General features: G+C 40.8%; 1 protein-coding gene across 2 annotated transcripts in view; it reads left to right on the top strand.

Moving 5' to 3' along the window:
* The window catches only part of RORA (RAR related orphan receptor A), a 753,832-nt gene that overhangs the window by 723,325 nt on the left and 12,724 nt on the right, over positions 1-17,783 (top strand). For both annotated transcript variants that reach the window (XM_019650786.1, XM_019650787.1), the window contains 2 exons: positions 10,188-10,329; positions 12,922-13,317. In XM_019650786.1, the coding sequence (XP_019506331.1) occupies positions 10,188-10,329; positions 12,922-13,317 (538 nt within the window). The remainder of the gene's footprint in view (positions 1-10,187; positions 10,330-12,921; positions 13,318-17,783) is intronic.

The raw sequence follows: 17,783 nt of genomic DNA, 5'->3' as shown, positions 1-17,783 counted from the left end.
GGTGTTCCCAGCTCACCCGCTCCTGGTCCCTCAGGCTACAGAGAAAACTGTATTGGGTCATGCTTGCGTTCTGAACTCTGGAACTTATCTGTGCCTCTGTTTCTCCATCTGTAGAATGTGGATAGTAACCGTAGTTAACTTCATAGGGTTATCACGTGCATTTAGGTAAAGCGCTTAGAAGAGTGGTGGGGCATGTAACAAGCACTCAGAAAACGGTGGCTGCTGTTATCGTCATTCCTGGCCAAGCTCCTTATGCCTGAGTAATGCTGCTCTGTGTAATCAGGTATATTATTTCAGGGTATCTATGGGTCCAGTCTTGATTTTTGTGACCATTTGTGATTTGTTCTGTAGACTCTGCCAATAAAAACAACAAAAATATGAGCGCTCCCTTGGGACTAGGTACTGTATAAACACTGTGAGGGATCCAAAGACATAGATGGCCTAATCCTTCCGTCCAGCAGCTTAGATCCTAGTTGTAGAGATGGGGTCCGCACAGGAAAAGCTAAACAGCAATGCAAGAGCTAAATACCAGAGTAAAGCCACAGTCTGTATACTATGGCACAAGGAGCACATATCCACTAGGCAGCCAGAGCCTAGAAACAGAACCGTCTTGGTTGTATTTTGGGGACAATATATAACCCTGTTGGACTGGAGCAAAGGGTTACTTTTTGTGGATAGTGGAGGATAAGGATAGACAGGTACACCATTCCCCAAATTTTAAGGGCTCCATTATGCCAAGGTTTTTACTTTAAAAGTATTTTACTTGTTCTTTTGAAATAATGAGGAAACCATGTACTAGTCCTTCTCAAGCCCTGAATATTGCGTTTTAGAAGAACCTAGAATCCAGGCCTGCAAGATTGGCTCTGTCCATAAAAACGTTTCTGAACTCTTGGAACAGAATTAGGCCCAGCCCAGGGTGAACACCAGGAGAGGGGATAAGGGAAGCTGGGGTTGACCTGCCAGGGAGGGAGACCTGGGCCATGGAACATGTGGGCAGAGGAAAGGGCAGAAAGAAAGCGAGAGGCTGCAGGGTTCAGGGTCAGCCTTCAAAGTGAATAAAAATGCTGAAGTGGTCATAGAAAAATGACCATTCGTTGAGGTTTTCTTTTGAAAAATGGTCCTGTGTATCATTCAATTTCAGTTCCTAGCTTCATCATTAGATACAGTGGTTTATACATAGATGATGATGATAAAAAATTTATTTTACGATAAAAAAAAACACACACAGTTTTTTATTTGTGCCCTTTTAGATCTTTTGGCTCTACAATTTCAACTATAACTTTGTAAAGGACCATTGAGTACTGGAGTTAGTAAATTGATTTCTGATTACATTTAAGGCCCTTTGTTCTGATACGTCTTAGAGTAGCGTTCATTTATCACATATTTATTCATCATAATACATGTAAGATGATGTCTTAGGCAGAGCTTTCTCCTTCACCCAGTAGATGCAGAATTTGGAATAGTTTATTTGCAACGACAAATTTATGACCTGAAATTAACAATAGGAAGCCTTTTCAAAGATATTTAGAGTGTATAATTGGTACATTTTTTTTTTCCTGAAAGAGCTAAGGCTATTTCTGGAGCTTTTTATGTATTCGGTTAAAAACACATGTCCATAAATGTTCCTTTTTGGCCCCAGTTGTTGTTTTGGTTTTTTTTTAGAGGACTCTAATATTTTTATTTCAGTTGTGAAATGTCACTAGCCTTGGACCAATTTTGTCCACTTTCCAGCATTGACACATTCTTGCTCAACATTTTTATTTTAATGTTTTATGACACCTGGCCCCAGTATTAGAGCTAGCCATTTAAAACGAAAATTGGAGTTGGCTGTTACTGCATACTGTGACATCAGAGTTTCAGTTCTGTTATATACAAGTGGTAAGAAAAATAAATTTTGCTTAGCTAAATCTTTCAGTCCTGTGATGAAATGCACAAGTGGTAGGATGTGTTAAACCCCAATTTACATCAAAATGGTTTGGATTTTTTTTCTTTGTTTAGGTCATAATCGTATCTCAGTAACTGTGGCCCTTCCTGAACTCATAGATAATGCTGGGCCGTGGCCGCTTTGTATTTAGGGCTCTAACATAGTGTCTGGCTCAGGGTGGGGTCCCACATGTTTGCTTGGGAATCAGTGTTGCTGAGTGTGTTCACTTGGATTGGCTCTGAGTACAGCAAATCACAGTGTGGCAAGGCAGACATCTACACTTACCAAATATGACACATGAGGTCACCTTTAATCAGAGATCATTTGCACATCCAATTCTACAGGGAGGCCAGTCATTGTTGAAGTAGTTCAAGAGCTCCGCATCTCTGTGACTTATTGCTGCCAGACGTATGAGAGCAGGACTACCCCAGCTAACTTCTGCCAGTAAGGTTGCTTGTTCTTTTCTAAGGAATAACTTTCCTTCTTCACTTGCTTCCATGGGGACAGTTATTCCTGCCCTCACTTGTTGTAATTTTATCATTTCTTCTGACTCTTTCTCCCCTGATTTTAATCTATGCATGTCCTCTCTTTACCCCTCAGTCAAGTTAAGTTGACAGTCACCTCCTTTTTTTCCTGTATCGAGATACTTAACTTTCTCCCGTTTGGCAAACAATATTTCTTCCTCACCCCCTTATTTCTGAGCATCCCCAACAGAAAGTTCCCAAGACAAATAAGATCATAACATAGTGCACACTTTTACATACAGGATTCTCCACTCTTCTCAGCCAAAGAAACCAAATTACAGGGAGACATACACCTACTTTAACAGTCTCCAAAATTCCAAATTTTTACTTGGATTGGAAAAATGCAATAATTCGGGCAGGCATGAGAGCATTCCCAATAAATCATAGCGTTATGAATAAATCTTGGTTGTCAAAAGCAAATGTGTAGCCGTTCCAAAGCGTCTGCCATTAGAATTCAGCGAGGCAGCTGTCAGCTGTTTTCTTGTAATTAAACAGCCAATGAGCAGCTAATTAAGACATATGTGTATACAGAAGTGGAAGTGGGTATGTTAATGAACTGTAGGAATCAATTCATTAAGTGAAAATTGTCAAAAGACCAAACATCAGATCAGCATTCCAGCCTGTGCCTCACTGAGAAGGAGCCCAGGCAGGAGGGGAGCCCTTCAGGACAGGACCCTGAGCCCCTTCCCAATCACAACCCTAGTGCCATGTCCAGCCAACCCACACTGTGAGGCAAAACTGAATCACCCCAATAGGAAGCGCCATGTACATTTCAAAGCTTTTTGTTAAGTATATCTAGCCAAATGAAAGGGTTTTACTATCTATATATAAATATATATGAGTGTATAAATGAATATATATAATATATATATATATATATGCTATATTCAAGAACCTATAAAATGCCATCTTCCTCACCTTATATCTGAACCATTATATGGAACTTTGACTACAGAACTGCTGAAAAGTGGGGGGTTTTCCTTGTTTGTTTTGTTTATCTGTTTTGTTCAGTCTGCCCTAATGTTGGTCTCGATGCTTCAAGCATCAAGAAGTGTATGTATGACCTTTGGAATAAGATGCAACCAGCGTTCAGGAATTCAGGTCCTGGCTCCTCCCCTGACTTGCTATGTGACTTTGGACATTATGGCTTAACCTCTTTGCACTTAAATTTTCTCATTTGTGAAACAGATAAAAAAAAAAGATATTTTGCAGAGTTGCTGTGAATTGCAAATAAAAAAAAATGTTTGCAAAGCATTCTGCCTGGTATAGCATAGGAGATCAGCGTGATTGTCACCACTTTGCTTATCACTACCATCATTTTTTTCCTCTAAACATTCATTCAGCAAGTATTTGTTGACTTCTCTGAGTCCTGAATTAGCTGTTGGAAACAAACAAGGCAGTCAGTGACGGAGACAGATGAGTAACACAGCAGGTTAAGGCCTATGAGGGGGCTCTAAGGGGGCACATAGGAGGGGTAAGGTCAGAGAAAGTTCCCAGGGAAGGTGAATCCTGAAGAAAAGGAGATGGCTTTCCAGGAAGAGAGAGACAGAGAGAGAGTGAATGCTGGGGTGGAGGTGGGAGGTGTCCTTCAAACACGGTCGTTTAGGCTTGGCCAGAGTCTTTAAGAAGAAGACTGAATGTAGGAGAGAGTTGCCTAGACGGGTGGCCATAGCCTGCTCATCAGCAGGGAGCCACTAAGGGCTAATAATAAGCAGGGAAGTGACTTGATGGGGTTTATGTTTTAGACAGAGATTTTCAGTGACTGTGTGGAAATTGATTGGAGGAAATGAGAATGGAAGCAGGGAGACCAGTTAGGAGGCTGTATAATAACCAATTAAAGGGATAATAGATAAGAAATCTTGATAAAACTGCAGTAAAGATGGAGAGAAGTAGATAAATTTGAAATGTATAAGGGAGACCAAAGGAAAAAAAAAAAGCCAGCCTAAAAACCTGACTGCGTGGATGTGAGTGGGAAGGAGGCAGGTGTGAAATGAAGCCCATATTCCTGTCCTGAGTAACTGGGGGAGGGATGGTGCCCTTCAGTGAGCCAGCAAGAAAACACTGGACGAGACAAGGCTGGGAAATGGGGAGTGGGTTGGGATGTATTCTGTTCTGGAATGAAGATAAAAGCGCTCAGCTAACGTTTCTGGAGAGCATGTCTCTGTATGTGTGTTTGGGGGAGGGGGCGGTGTGTGTGATATACTACAGAAGGCCAAGCCACAACTTTGGGTCAACACCTATCCAGAGTGGGGGGAATCCACTCAGACAGCCTGATGGTGAAGCTGAGGATCCTCCGAGGACTGAGCTCAGCCCCGCCATGAGCTGCTCAGTTTTTAACAGCCAGCTCTCCGGAAAACAAACAGTGTCTATATGTATGTACATAACTTTAGTGTATATTTCGCTGATGTAATTTTACACAATTTATAAAGAATAACATCTACAGCATTCTTTATAAACTAATGTAGACGAGTGATTCCCACCGAATGGGCTCACTGATTTTTGCTGAACTCTTACATCCATACCTGTAGGTGCAGGTGGCGAGACTGTAATGCCAACGTAAATATTGGTTGATAGTTTTGTTTACATTAATGAATAAGAGGAAAGTAAAACAAGGAAGACATAGTTTGGAACTTCACTCATCCGTCAGTCATGACGTGAGCAACTTCTTTGCTGAATCAGATAACCATTTTTAAGTCCTTTTTTAAGTCCTGGAAGAACGTTTCCTCAATTTTGGTGTGCTAGTCACAATGCGATGGCTGTAGACATGACATACTTTTAAGTTTAACCCACATTGTTATCATTTTCTCCATCACTTTTCAAAACTAGACAGTAAACACAGCAATAAATCAAGCCCGGGTTTGTAGCACTTGCCAATTTCGGTGATAGAAATACTACCACCACATGGTCAATTTCACGCCTCCCAACATATAATCTCATTGAATACAGACTAGGGAAGAGATACACAGTAGCACACCATTATATAGTATCCCCACCATTCAGATAGAATTGATGTAAATGACCTCAAGAACATGGGTAATAGCAAAATAAGAATAAAATAAATGAGTTGATTTTTAATAATGGTTATGTTCAACAACTGGCTCATGAAATTTCAACATTCAGCTCTTGTCACCTGGTATGAGCCTTTTCCCACACACCCTGCTCTCTGTCCCGGTCCTGGGGAGCTCCAGTCTAGTGGGATTGATGAACAGTTTCATAGTGTGCAGCCATATTGTTAAATAAAAAATAGACAATAGGATTTTCCAGAGAGGGAAAGGCAGAAATCAAATAAAATTCAATGACAGACACTTTGAAAGGCAAGGTAAAATAAAGGAGGAAACACTGGAGCGTTCTCCTTGACATAGTAGAAATTGAGACAGACAGTTGATGTGCAGGGAGGCTGTGCATGAGCAAATTGAGACTGCGTGACATCAGTTTTGTTAGTCCAGCACTTACCAGAGAGCGACTTAAGTGAGAGGGCGCTGCACTCAAAATTAGGACACTGGAGTTTGAATCCCACTGACTCCTACCTGCCATGGGACAACCTCGAACAAGTCACTTACCATTCTGAGCTTCATTTTTGTTATCTGCAAAATCAGAAAGCTAGAGTAGATTTCTGGTTCTCAACAAGAGGAAGGCAGCAGAGTCCTCAGGAAGCTTTGCTAAAATATTTACTGTTCAAAATTGACATTTCTTTTTTGACCTACAAAAATGACAGTTTCTTATTGTTTAAACTAATATGTATGTCTGGACTGCATCCCCAAAGATTCTGTCAATAGACCTAAAGCGTATTTTTTTTAAAAAAAAAAGCTCCATGGGCGATTCTTATGCACTGTCTGTTTGAGAACTACTGATCCTGATCACCTCTCAAGTCCTGGCCAGCGCTAAATGCCTGTTTATAGTATTCTAATTTACTATTTGAAATAACTGCATATTAGCAAGCTGCCACTAGGTGGTGGTAGTGTGCCACAGTCACACCAAGTATACACGGCTCTGAAATTCATCATGGTGGCTCTCTGCTTAAGCCCACCATGTTTATAATGGCACATCTCCATGTGTTTGGACATGTAAAACAATGAACTTTTAAGAAACCCAATGAAATAATTAATTAGCTCATCTTTTAGAAATAAAACTCCAAACTTATGTGTTTAATATGTTTCCCAACTAACTCACAGCTGCTGCACTTTCTCTGTTCTTTGTACATACCTCAATTCCACCCCAAATTCCGTGCGCTGGCTTGTGCTGTCCCTGTTACCTGTGTGGCCTCAAACTCCCCAACCCCTAGATCTGGCATCTTCAGCTCACTCATTTCTCAGTGAAACCCTCGGGATTGCTACCCATCAGTCAAGATACTGCGTCTACATTTATGAGCATACTTCCTTCTACCTTTAGGTAGAGAGGTACCCTACCGCACTTTGTATCTTTCTTCTTCTTCCTTCTCACTCTTCTAATCTCCCTCCCTCTTATGTGTTCATTAGCTTTAAATATTGTACCAGTTTAACTTCCTAAATCCTTAAACTTCTGAGAAACCCCAAGGAATGCTGAAGAGTTAAGGGAAAAAATAAAAAGGAACAGCAAGCCCTCATTCTGTCTGACATGCAAAGTCCAGTGTTTATCTGACTCATAGGGGCTAGCCCTCTGTCTCCCTTCAGGACTCTCACTTCATAATCCCACTTAACCCCTCCCACCTGGTATGTGATAGCTCTCCTTGTGGGCATGGCTCTGTTGATTTAGTCCAAAACAAAGATCTCTTCTCTAGTTCTTAGCTCTGCCTCTCCAGGCACTTGCTTAACTGACTCAATACAGAATAAATGGTGTCGTGAAGAGCAAGGCGTGTCTGTGTGCTCACTTGCTGTGCCCAAAACTTTTATCATCATCATCATCATCATCATCGGGCCCTCTCAGAGTTCCCTTATAGCAGAGCGAGTTGGTGGTTATATATGGCTCCTGTGCTACCATTCTGGAGCTTTGTTAGTGGTGGTCAGTGTTAACTTGTGTTGAATATGTGGAAAGTAAAAAGTAGCATCCTTCTTGTTAATGACGCAACCATTGTTCAAGAACTGCATCTAGTTCCAGATTTCAGATTTTTAAAGGAAGGGGAGAAGTTGGAAAGGATCTGAGAAGAAATGCTCAAGGTGGAAAAGAACCTAGAAAGAAAGGTGACAGACCCTGTGATTTGGCCTACAGACTAAATATTGAGAGATAGGCAGCCCCAAGCACTGCTTCCATTTAAGGAAAAGAAGAGATTGCTCAGCTATTCTCCATATTCAGTGAGCATAGAACAAAGTGAAACAAGCTCATTGGGAAGCAAGCAAAAATCAGCCTCAACTAAAGGAAAAGCAAATAGTTCCTGATCCTAGACATCTGCAGTGATAGCAAACACAGAGGGTCTGAATGGTGGTAGAGCCTCAAGAAAGAAAGAAATACCTTTCAGCTTTGATAGAGATTATGTGTCTCAGCCTAAACTGAATACCTAGACAGCTAACCTCCTGGTATCTCTTTCTAAGGATTATCTGCCTCTGTTACCATTTGTTATTTTCTTGAATTCTCTCCATTAAGCCCCAAAGAAAGCTTACTTCTTCTCACTTCCTTTTCACAGAGAAAAAAATACCCGAAAGAAATAAAACCCCCCACAGCTTTAGACACCTTGAGAAAAGAGAGATTGCTTCACAGAAGGGGCCAAACTTGATATAAGGGAGGTTTAAAGTACAAAAGAGAGACAGCCTGAGACCCTGGAGCCCCAGCCTTGCCATGTTTGGGTTAGCGAGCAGCTTGGCAGAGAGCTGAGGGGGGTGAGAGGTCAGTGTCCTGCTGCCTCCCGTGTCATGTGGCTTCCAAAAGGAAAGAACTGGGAACTGAGGTCATATCCATCCATCGACATGATCTACAAAGGTCCCCAGCCATCATAAAAGAGAGATGTACTACACCATTCCTCCCAAATTCCTCGCATACAATACCTTTCCACCTGCATACTGTAGAAAAACCAGAAAGCACAGAGAAACAGAAAAAAATTTAAAATCACTCATGGTCCCACCAACCAGTGCCAACAATGCTTTTCATCTGGGGGCAGAATTTTCCAAAGTTTCTTCTGTGTTAAACCTAGGGATTTTTTTTCCCCAAAATTGGATTATATTGGGTTTAGTTCTTTAGCCGTTTTTCTTGATTCAGCCGTATATTTTTATCACCTTTTTATGTCAATAACTGTATTTTTGAAATTTCATTTTAATGGTTGCTGAATATATGAATATCTAATATGACTCTTCCAGTTCACTAATGTTGGGCGTTTAGCATCTTTCTAAATATGTTTTTATGTTACAGCTAGTGCTGTGATGGACATCCTTGTAGGTAAATCTTTGTACCATTCTTAATATTCCTTTAGAATATATTCCCTAAAGAATAACTACTGGTTCAATGGATAGGCATGTTTTTAAGGATTTTGATACAACTGCCAACTTGGCCTCCAGAAAAATCTTCTGGTGAGAGAGTACTCTTATTGGTTTGCCCACCACTCTGTCATTTTTTCAGGATTTTACCTCTCCCTTCTGTACTAGTGTCCCCTTTGTTGGGGTCATCTATCTTTGCTGTTAAGAGATTTGAAATTGATAATATTCTTTTGTACCCTTCATGGTTCTGCTTCATAGAAACAACTCTGGGGTTATCTTCTTTTTTTTTCAGAGTACATCCCTAGCTTGCAAAACCACCGAGAGATAACTCAACAATAAAAAGATAACCCCCAACCCCCCATATGTTTGGATATTAAGAAATGTGCTTCTAAATAATGTATGGATTAAAGGAGAAATCTATTAAAAATTAGGGCATGTTTTCAATTGAATGATAATGAAAATACTACATAGCAAACTCGTGGGTTGCTACTAAAACATAACTAAAAAGAAAACTTGCAGCTTTAAGAAAAGAATAAACACCAAAAATTAATGAGCTAGGAAGAATCCAGCTCAAGAAGTTAGGAAAAATGAATGAATGAATGAATGAATGAAACCCTTAAAGTCAGCAGCTCCTTAAGCGTTGTACACCCTCTCCTCTCCACAACAGTGCTTAAAAAATAAGTGGAACTTGATGAACATCAGATTGAATTTGTTAAATCTTTAAGACCATAATACCCAATATGTGGTAGTTTCAAGCTGTCAGGGTTGAGTATTCCCAATCTGATTGATCTGCCAAAACAATGCATCTAATTGTCATTTAACTTCTTCAAGCAGTAGATTCTGACTTGGGGAACGCAAGACACCTAAAGGGTGGTGAATTTAAGTGGGCTAATTGAGATTAATTTCTACAGTGTACCTGGAGTCCAGCCACCCTGGGTTACTGTAAAGCTGCATTTTCCTCATCTCTGGACACCCCAGAGAAGTGTTTTGTATTTACCAAAAATATTTTGGAGATAAAGGTTAAAGATAAATGCTTTTGTACTGTTCCATCAACACATTGCTTTCGATCGTCAGAAACCAAGAACAGGGCCTGATCCTGTGCCCATTTACATAGGCAACCATCTGCTGGAGTTAAAGAAAGTTTTGCATGTGTAAGGGACGGAGGATTAGGCTCTGGGGATCAATTTTACTCAAGGAAAAAGAAGTGATTTTAATTTCATTAATGGTCTCCTGGATGATGCTGCTACAAGTTTAATTCTCATTAAATATTCATACTGTTCAGTGCTTAGAATACTGCCTTTAGTGTCATACAGCTCAAATCGACACTAACCTGTTTTATATTTTATAACTGAATTTCAGGGCTTTTTCAGGAGAAGTCAGCAAAGCAATGCCACCTACTCCTGTCCTCGTCAGAAGAACTGTTTGATTGATCGAACCAGTAGAAACCGCTGTCAACACTGTCGATTACAGAAATGCCTTGCCGTAGGGATGTCTCGAGATGGTGAGCAATCGCAGCTTGAGCTGTGTGGTGGCATGGGGTTGTGAAGTGCTTTCTGAAACCTGGATCCAAATCTGCAAAAACATGTCCCCCTCCCCTGGCGGTGCTGTAGGTTTCACAGCACTCACTTCCTCCTCCATAGTCTGCCAGGGTCAGCTGGCTGGCTGATGGGGATGTGCGTGGAGAAGAAGTGTCTGGGTGGTCAAAACACCTTCAGATTTTTGACATTTAAGACATCACAGGTGGATGAATTGATCCAAGGTAAGTATCCTTGGAAGACATTAATAAATGTGCCTTGTTCAGGCATTGTCCCCAGAAGGAAACCAGCGGGAGCTGATTGTTACATGCTTCACACTAGTAAGCTTATTGGCAGTTGGGTTGAATTAGCTTTAATGCTAACTGGATATTTTGAATCCTATGCCAAAGTCAAGTATTTGTACATGCAGAATGTGTGAAAATAGTGCAAACCGTGGCTCAGTGACAAATGTTCTTGTCATTAAAAGATGCTATTTTAAGATATAGAGACCATCTACCATTCAATTGCAGAACATTTCAAGATCTTCCTGTAAAACTGTCTTAAGTACACTAAATAATCAACACCAGATTTCAAGACAGTTATTCTTATACAGGGAAACTGGGCAGAAAGTACAGTGGGTACATTTTAAGGACTTTTCTGAATACACTGGCTGGCTAGCTAGCTCTCCTAAGAGAAGCCTTTGAAGGAAGCAGCTCTTCCAATAGAGTTTCAGCCTGTGGAAAAATACTTCAGATGCTGAGCAGGCGTTCTTCCCGTAATCAGATGTTCTTAGGGCCTGTGCCTCCAGCAGGCATGAGTTGTGATGGCCTTCAGTAGTGGGGCACACGGTGGCCTTTTAGAATGTGTAGAAAGAAAAATGACGGCTTTGCTATCGGAATATGCAAGTCACAGAACTTAACACCGTACTCTCAGAAGGTGATATGCTCCTCTTCAGATTTCACGTTCCGAAGGCACAAAATCAACAAAGTTGGGTTCATCTTGTATGAACTTGGAAGTTAAAATCGCAAGTGGTGCGTGCATTTTCTCAAGTGCTGATCCCTTATTTCACTTACAGGATGGTGTGATTACTGTGGTTGCTATTCAGGCAAAAGTTAAAACACAATTCAGAGTCACAGCAGAATGAGTTTCACCTATGAGTTATTAATCCCCTGGGGTGTTTAGAGCACAGAGTCTTCACGCAAAAAGTAAGAGTGCCTTCAGTATGCCTTTTGGAGATTTTGCGTATAAGTGACAGCACGCATTGTTGTGGACTTGGAGTGAATTTGAGTGCTTATACAATTATAGGTGTGAAATTCAGAGCCCACATCAACTTGGCTGCTGTCCAACCAACCCCACCCACATTTGTTAAGTGAGTCCTGGAACCTGGAAATTGACCAGCATCCAGCTCACTTGTTTCCTCTCTGCAAAAGGGCAGCGTGTTCTCATTGGCAGAGAAGGAATCCACTGGGTGGTAGCCTTTGTTCCCAACTTCATGTCCATCTATGAGCTTCCTTCCCATAGCATAGATTCATAGAACTATGGTGACGGTCAAATGGGGGAATTCATCCGCCCTGTCAGGTATAAATTTAACCACAATCAATTAGGACATCTTAGTCCCTCCAGCAGAGATTTTATCTACATATACAGAGTTGGGCTGAGAAGGAAATGGGTTAGTGGGAGAGCTCAGACCAGGAAATCATGGGAGGTTTTTTCCTCAATGATCTGGGTGGTTCAGGAGAAATCATTTGGAATTCGAATCAACTAGAAAGTTCCTACAGTTGATGTTCCACTTTACATATGGGGATACAGCGCAAGGAGAAGCATTATAAATACAAATTCACCCAACAGGGTTTCTACACAGCGTTTGCCCTTTCCAAAATTCTGATATTCTTTTTTACTTAAGGCTAAATGAGAACAATAGAAAGCTTCATATAAAGATGGGTTCAAAGGCTTTAATTTATGGGGCCACCGTGACCCAAGATGAGGGAAGGGGGCTTCTTAGGTAGGTGGACTCAGAGAGGTAATTCAGGGAATTGCAAAGGCCTCTTCCAGCCTATTTAGGTCTCTCAGTGAAGCCCCAGTTTCAGCAGTTTAATCGGGGAAAAAGTCATTCGAGTTTCTTCAGTAGAATGAATGAAAGTTGAGGTTTGACCTCTTGTGCTTCGATGTACCTGTGTGAACCTGTGCATGCCTGTGCATTGGCCTGAACCCTGGGAAGAAAAAGAGATGGTCTGAGCCAGCTTAATGAATGGAGTGTGAACAGGCCCATTCAGTCACATATCAGTGGCTCCCAGTGAGCACAGGAATAGACGACAGCAGGAAAGCATAGGTGCCCGTTCCCCCAGGCCTCTTCTACCCGCTCTGGGTCTGTTTCTGGAACTTGGTTCCTCTGGGATGTGTCTGTGCTACTGGGGGTATGGGGCAGGACTGTTTTCTCCTCTGGATCCCATCCTTATTTTGTGGTTATGTGGGTTTTGATTGAGATTGTCTGAGACTTCAAAGGAGCCCCTAAACCATGCCACAGAGGATCATGAAGAAAAGTATATTGTACATGGTGTGGTTTGGCTCTTTTCTTCCAGCTGTAAAATTTGGCCGAATGTCGAAAAAGCAAAGAGACAGCTTGTACGCAGAAGTGCAAAAACACAGGATGCAGCAGCAGCAGCGAGACCACCAACAGCAGCCCGGAGAGGCCGAGCCGCTGACTCCGACCTACAACATCTCGGCCAACGGGCTGACGGAGCTGCATGACGACCTCAGCAACTACATCGACGGGCACACCCCTGAGGGGAGCAAGGCAGACTCAGCCGTCAGCAGCTTCTACCTGGACATACAGCCTTCCCCAGACCAGTCAGGTCTTGATATCAATGGAATCAAACCAGAACCAATATGTGACTACACACCAGCATCAGGTTTCTTTCCCTACTGTTCTTTCACCAACGGAGAGACTTCCCCAACTGTGTCCATGGCAGAATTAGGTAATGGCTTCCATGTTTCTATTGGGGTGTGTCACTTATGCCCTTTGAAGTAAATGGGATATGCTTGAGTTATGTTATTGAAATAATGCAGCTAGAAGGGCAACTCACCTTTACCATTTGGACCACTTCGTAATTCCACCCTACCTCCCCTCTTGCTTTTGACTGTTCACTGTTTCCCATTGTGTATCCAAGAAACACATTGGCCCTTGGGCATCAGAAATAGATCAACATGAACTTAAAGCAGTCTTAAAATGCCACGAAAAACTGTTAAGCTTAGGGACTAGCTCTATCAACTTTGTTAGTTATTTACTTTAGCTATATTCCAGGTAATGCTTTATATACTTCAAGTCATAAAAATAGCAGTCCACAAACTGAACCTGGTCCATAGACTTGTTTTTTTTGTTTGTTCATTTGTTATTTTACCAATGCAAAGTTTTGAAATTTGGAACCAGTTGGCAAAATTTTAAATCTGGACAATTCCACAAAAAATTCAGATTTTCAGCTTCTTGTGGGAGGGAAAAAAATGAGATAGGTACAGGGAACTGGCATTTGTGAATGGCACCAACTGGAATGGCACCAGGTAGGCACGAACACCTGTAGATGGGCCAACTCCACTCTTACCATTCATATCACTGCCCAGCCCCTGCAGATATCCAAGTTTTACAACCCAATATAATCTCTAACAGGGAAATTGCCTTCTTTATTTGCCAAAATGTTTTGGTGATGGATATTGGTGACAAAACTGATCTATTGGGTTGTCGGAAAAGTCATGACGCATTTTTGCAAAAACAAACATAGAAAAAGACGTCTTGACTTTTCCGACAACCCAGTATTTCATACAAGACTCCCCATACCAAAAAATCAAAAAACAAAAAACAAAAAACCTGTCATTTCCTTATTCCTGTGACATTGTTGCTTCTTGGAGATGTGACCTAGAAATGTTGATAATACAGACAATGGAAAACGTTCCATTTTGAGGAAGTTGCATTTAGCACCCTCTGTTATATTTAATCGATTTTTAAGTACAGCACTATTCTTAGGGGAACTTTGATACGAACCTTTGCAGTTTTGGAATTTGATCTGTTCCTCCCCATCATCCCTCGCACAGGGTTATAATCCTTCAGGATATTTCAATTAGTTGCTGTGGAGGTAACTCCGTTAATACGAGGAGAGAATGAAGACTTCAGATGGAAAAGAACCAGCAGGTTCTGACTTGAGCACAGAGATCCTCAGTTCACAGAAAAGACGGTGGTGTTCTTTAGATGGTTTCGCCACCTTGTACCCCATAAAACATTTTTAAGCGAAATTTATATTTCCAGTAAAATCTTTCTCCAAATAGAACAAATTGAATGTTCTTTACAGTTTTTACACAAGCACCTCTTTATGGGTCTAAATTTAAATCCACAAGAGCAGGGCCATTTTAAGCCTGGTCTTTAACCACTGAACGGCATTAAAGGTGTATCACAGCTCTTTTGATTAACAGAGAAACCTCTGAACTAGAAGCCAAGCTGAGCAGAGGTAGGTTTGATTTTATTTTTCTTGAACTAGAACAAAAACCTTCCATTTTTGTCATGAAATCTTGGTTGGCTGAGCCTTAAGCAGAACTGTAATGAAAGTAAAATTTTCAGAAATGAATAAGGATTTGATTGAAAGCTGACATGATATCATGAAAAATGACCTGGCTTACTTTAGATCTGCTTCTATCTTATCATAAATACTAGTGGATCTATCCTGCTCGCTTGTCAAATATTCAACCCTGAAATAAATCCACGGGGCTTCGCCAAAGTGTCGCCCTTGAATATGGCACTTTGGTTAAAAATGCACTAAAACCTGAGTGGGGCCAGATACGGCTAAGCCCATTCCCCCAGCTCTGCTTTCCCCCACAAAGCACTTTCTTCCGTATTTGTCACCTCCCAGTGTAACATGAGAACCCTTATGCCCACATATTTTCTCCATGCTCTCCTAAATTGGGCATTTTCACATGTATTGTGGCATTTTCCAGGGTGAATAGAATTAACATGTCACTGGGATTAGTCCCAAACCCAAAACTGAACAAGAATTTATTTGAAACCGATATAACTGGGCTCTAATTTTCTATCCCACGTACATGGACAAAATAGTTTGAAGAGCTAAGAGCAGCATAAAAGTGGCCAGACTTTGCTGCTCCATCTTTAAAGCTGTATTTTTGGGGGTGGCTTAAGCCCCGCTCCCTTTCACTAACACTCTTGACTTCATTTTAGGCTGAATTTTGTCATCAGACTTTCAACAAATGAAAACAGTTATCCAATTGGAAAATAAATTATAAATTAACATATCCTAAGCCTAATTCTGTCTTTCAATAATAGTATCTACAGTCCATTACTTTTAGTGGGAATACGTCTGCATTCATGGCTATGAAATTTTGCCCTTGATGTACAATTAGTACCTGAATTATACACTGCAGATAAGCAATCTAGGTTCATTAAAAGCAAACAAACAAAAAACTAACTGCACTTGTTACTATAATCAATAACTAAAGCCTGTGCAAGAGAGACAATGACATATTGGGTAAAACATGAGACAAGAAGTCAGCTTGCATGGATTGTGGTCCTAGTTTTGCAATAGGTTGTACAACTCAGTATAAGTCATGTAATGTCTGCAAGCTACAGTATCCCTACCTATTGAATGTGAAGATTAAGAGCACAGATTCTGGCACCAAATTCCGTGTGTCTAAATAATTGGCCACTGGCCAGCTGTGACACCTTGGAAAAGCCACTTCATCTGTAAAATGGAGATAGTACTAGATAACCCTCTAGTTATAACAACCTTCTAGGGATGTTATAAAGACTAAGTAAGAAGATAGATAGATAGATAGATAGATAGATAGATAGATAGATAGATAGATAGATAAATGTACTCAGAATATATATTATATGAGTCTGGCACATAGTAAATGCTACATACTATATTTCCCCACGTATAAGATGCACCCTTTTTGAAAATTTCGGGGTCTAAAAACTGGGTGCGTCTTATGCAGTGGTTGTAGATTTTTTTTTTACTTGCATTTCCCGCTTTTTTCGTGCTTGTTTTTGTGCTCATACAACCACTGTATAAGACACACCCAGTTTTTAGACCCCAAATTTTTTGAAAAGGGTGCATCTTATACATGGGGAAATACTGTTAACTGCTATCATCACTATTCATGTTGTTATTATCTGTGAACTGAAGAGAGTTTGGACCAGATGAAGTCTAAAGTCCCTTCCCACTGTGAAAATCTGTGGCTAACTTAGCAGCCAGGCTTTTCCATCGGAAGTATTTAGACCTTGGCTGTATTGGTGAAGCCATCATGGTTGAGGAGGCGGACTGATTTGCCGGTTCGCAAAGTGAGTTACCCACTGAACTCAGACCAGAAACCAGGTCTCCTAACTCCGAATCCAAGGCATTTCACTATTCTAGACTGTTTCTCTGCAAGATCACGCTACATAACTTTTACTCAGCCTGACCGTATTCTCCCATGCTGAAATGGAGACTTAAAAACAGTAGTGTCTAAAATCTTACACTTGGGAAGTCAACTGTGAACTGGAAATCAAAGGCAGCTGGTGAGCCGTTAGTGAGAATGCAGCCACTGCCCTCTACTGGTTCATGGGCACGTACATTGTTTCATTCATTGCCACTTCTTAAAGCTGGACCCAAGGAGGTAGGGCTGAGTGGGAACAAGTTTTAGGAGGAAGGGAAATAACAAGACGCAGACCATATTAACTAGAAAAGAAGCATAATCTGGAAGAGAATTCTATGAGCCTCCGCCCATCCTTCACTTCATAGACTCTCCCTGCTTCCCTGTGAAGACTTCATCGTTTTCTGCATATCTGAAAAACTTCGCTTACAGTCTAGAATCTGTCTTATATAGTTGAGAGTTCTTTCTATAGGAGATAGTTCACTACCTTCTTTACACGCTTATTTTCTTGTTTCTGATTTCCCATTATTTTTGTCTTTATTCTCTTCACAAGCATCATTGATTCTAAGACATAATTTACTGGCTTTTTCTTTCTCTTAGCTTCTCTGTCTCTGGCCTTTAAATTCTTTTCTTTTGTTTATGTTTTACTTTTATGATATTTACTTATATTGTTTTGTGTCTGTGTGTTGCCAATAGGGCCATTAAGGCTTATTGTGTTTTAGTGTCTCTACAGAGATTCTAGTTTCAAGCTTTATGTAGGTGAACCGCCTCTGTTTTCACACAAACACATCTGATTCTGTTTGACAGAAGCAGTAACAAATTTCCAAATAAATAAACACTCTTACTAGTGTTGCCAAGTTTGCATTCAGCATCATTCACTTATATGGCTTTCCTATTAAATATTCAAGACCCTGGGAAGGGGATCACTTGTTAGTATGGTCTCATGTTCACAGAATCTTATCAGTTCTTCTTTTAAATATTTTTCATCATCCTTTCCTTCTGTAACTGATTACCAACTGCTTCAAGCTCTTAG

This window comes from Hipposideros armiger, unplaced genomic scaffold (assembly GCF_001890085.2).
Source record: "Hipposideros armiger isolate ML-2016 unplaced genomic scaffold, ASM189008v1 scaffold_147, whole genome shotgun sequence".
Taxonomy (NCBI): domain Eukaryota; kingdom Metazoa; phylum Chordata; class Mammalia; order Chiroptera; family Hipposideridae; genus Hipposideros; species Hipposideros armiger.
This window is presented reverse-complemented; position numbering and strand designations above follow the sequence as displayed.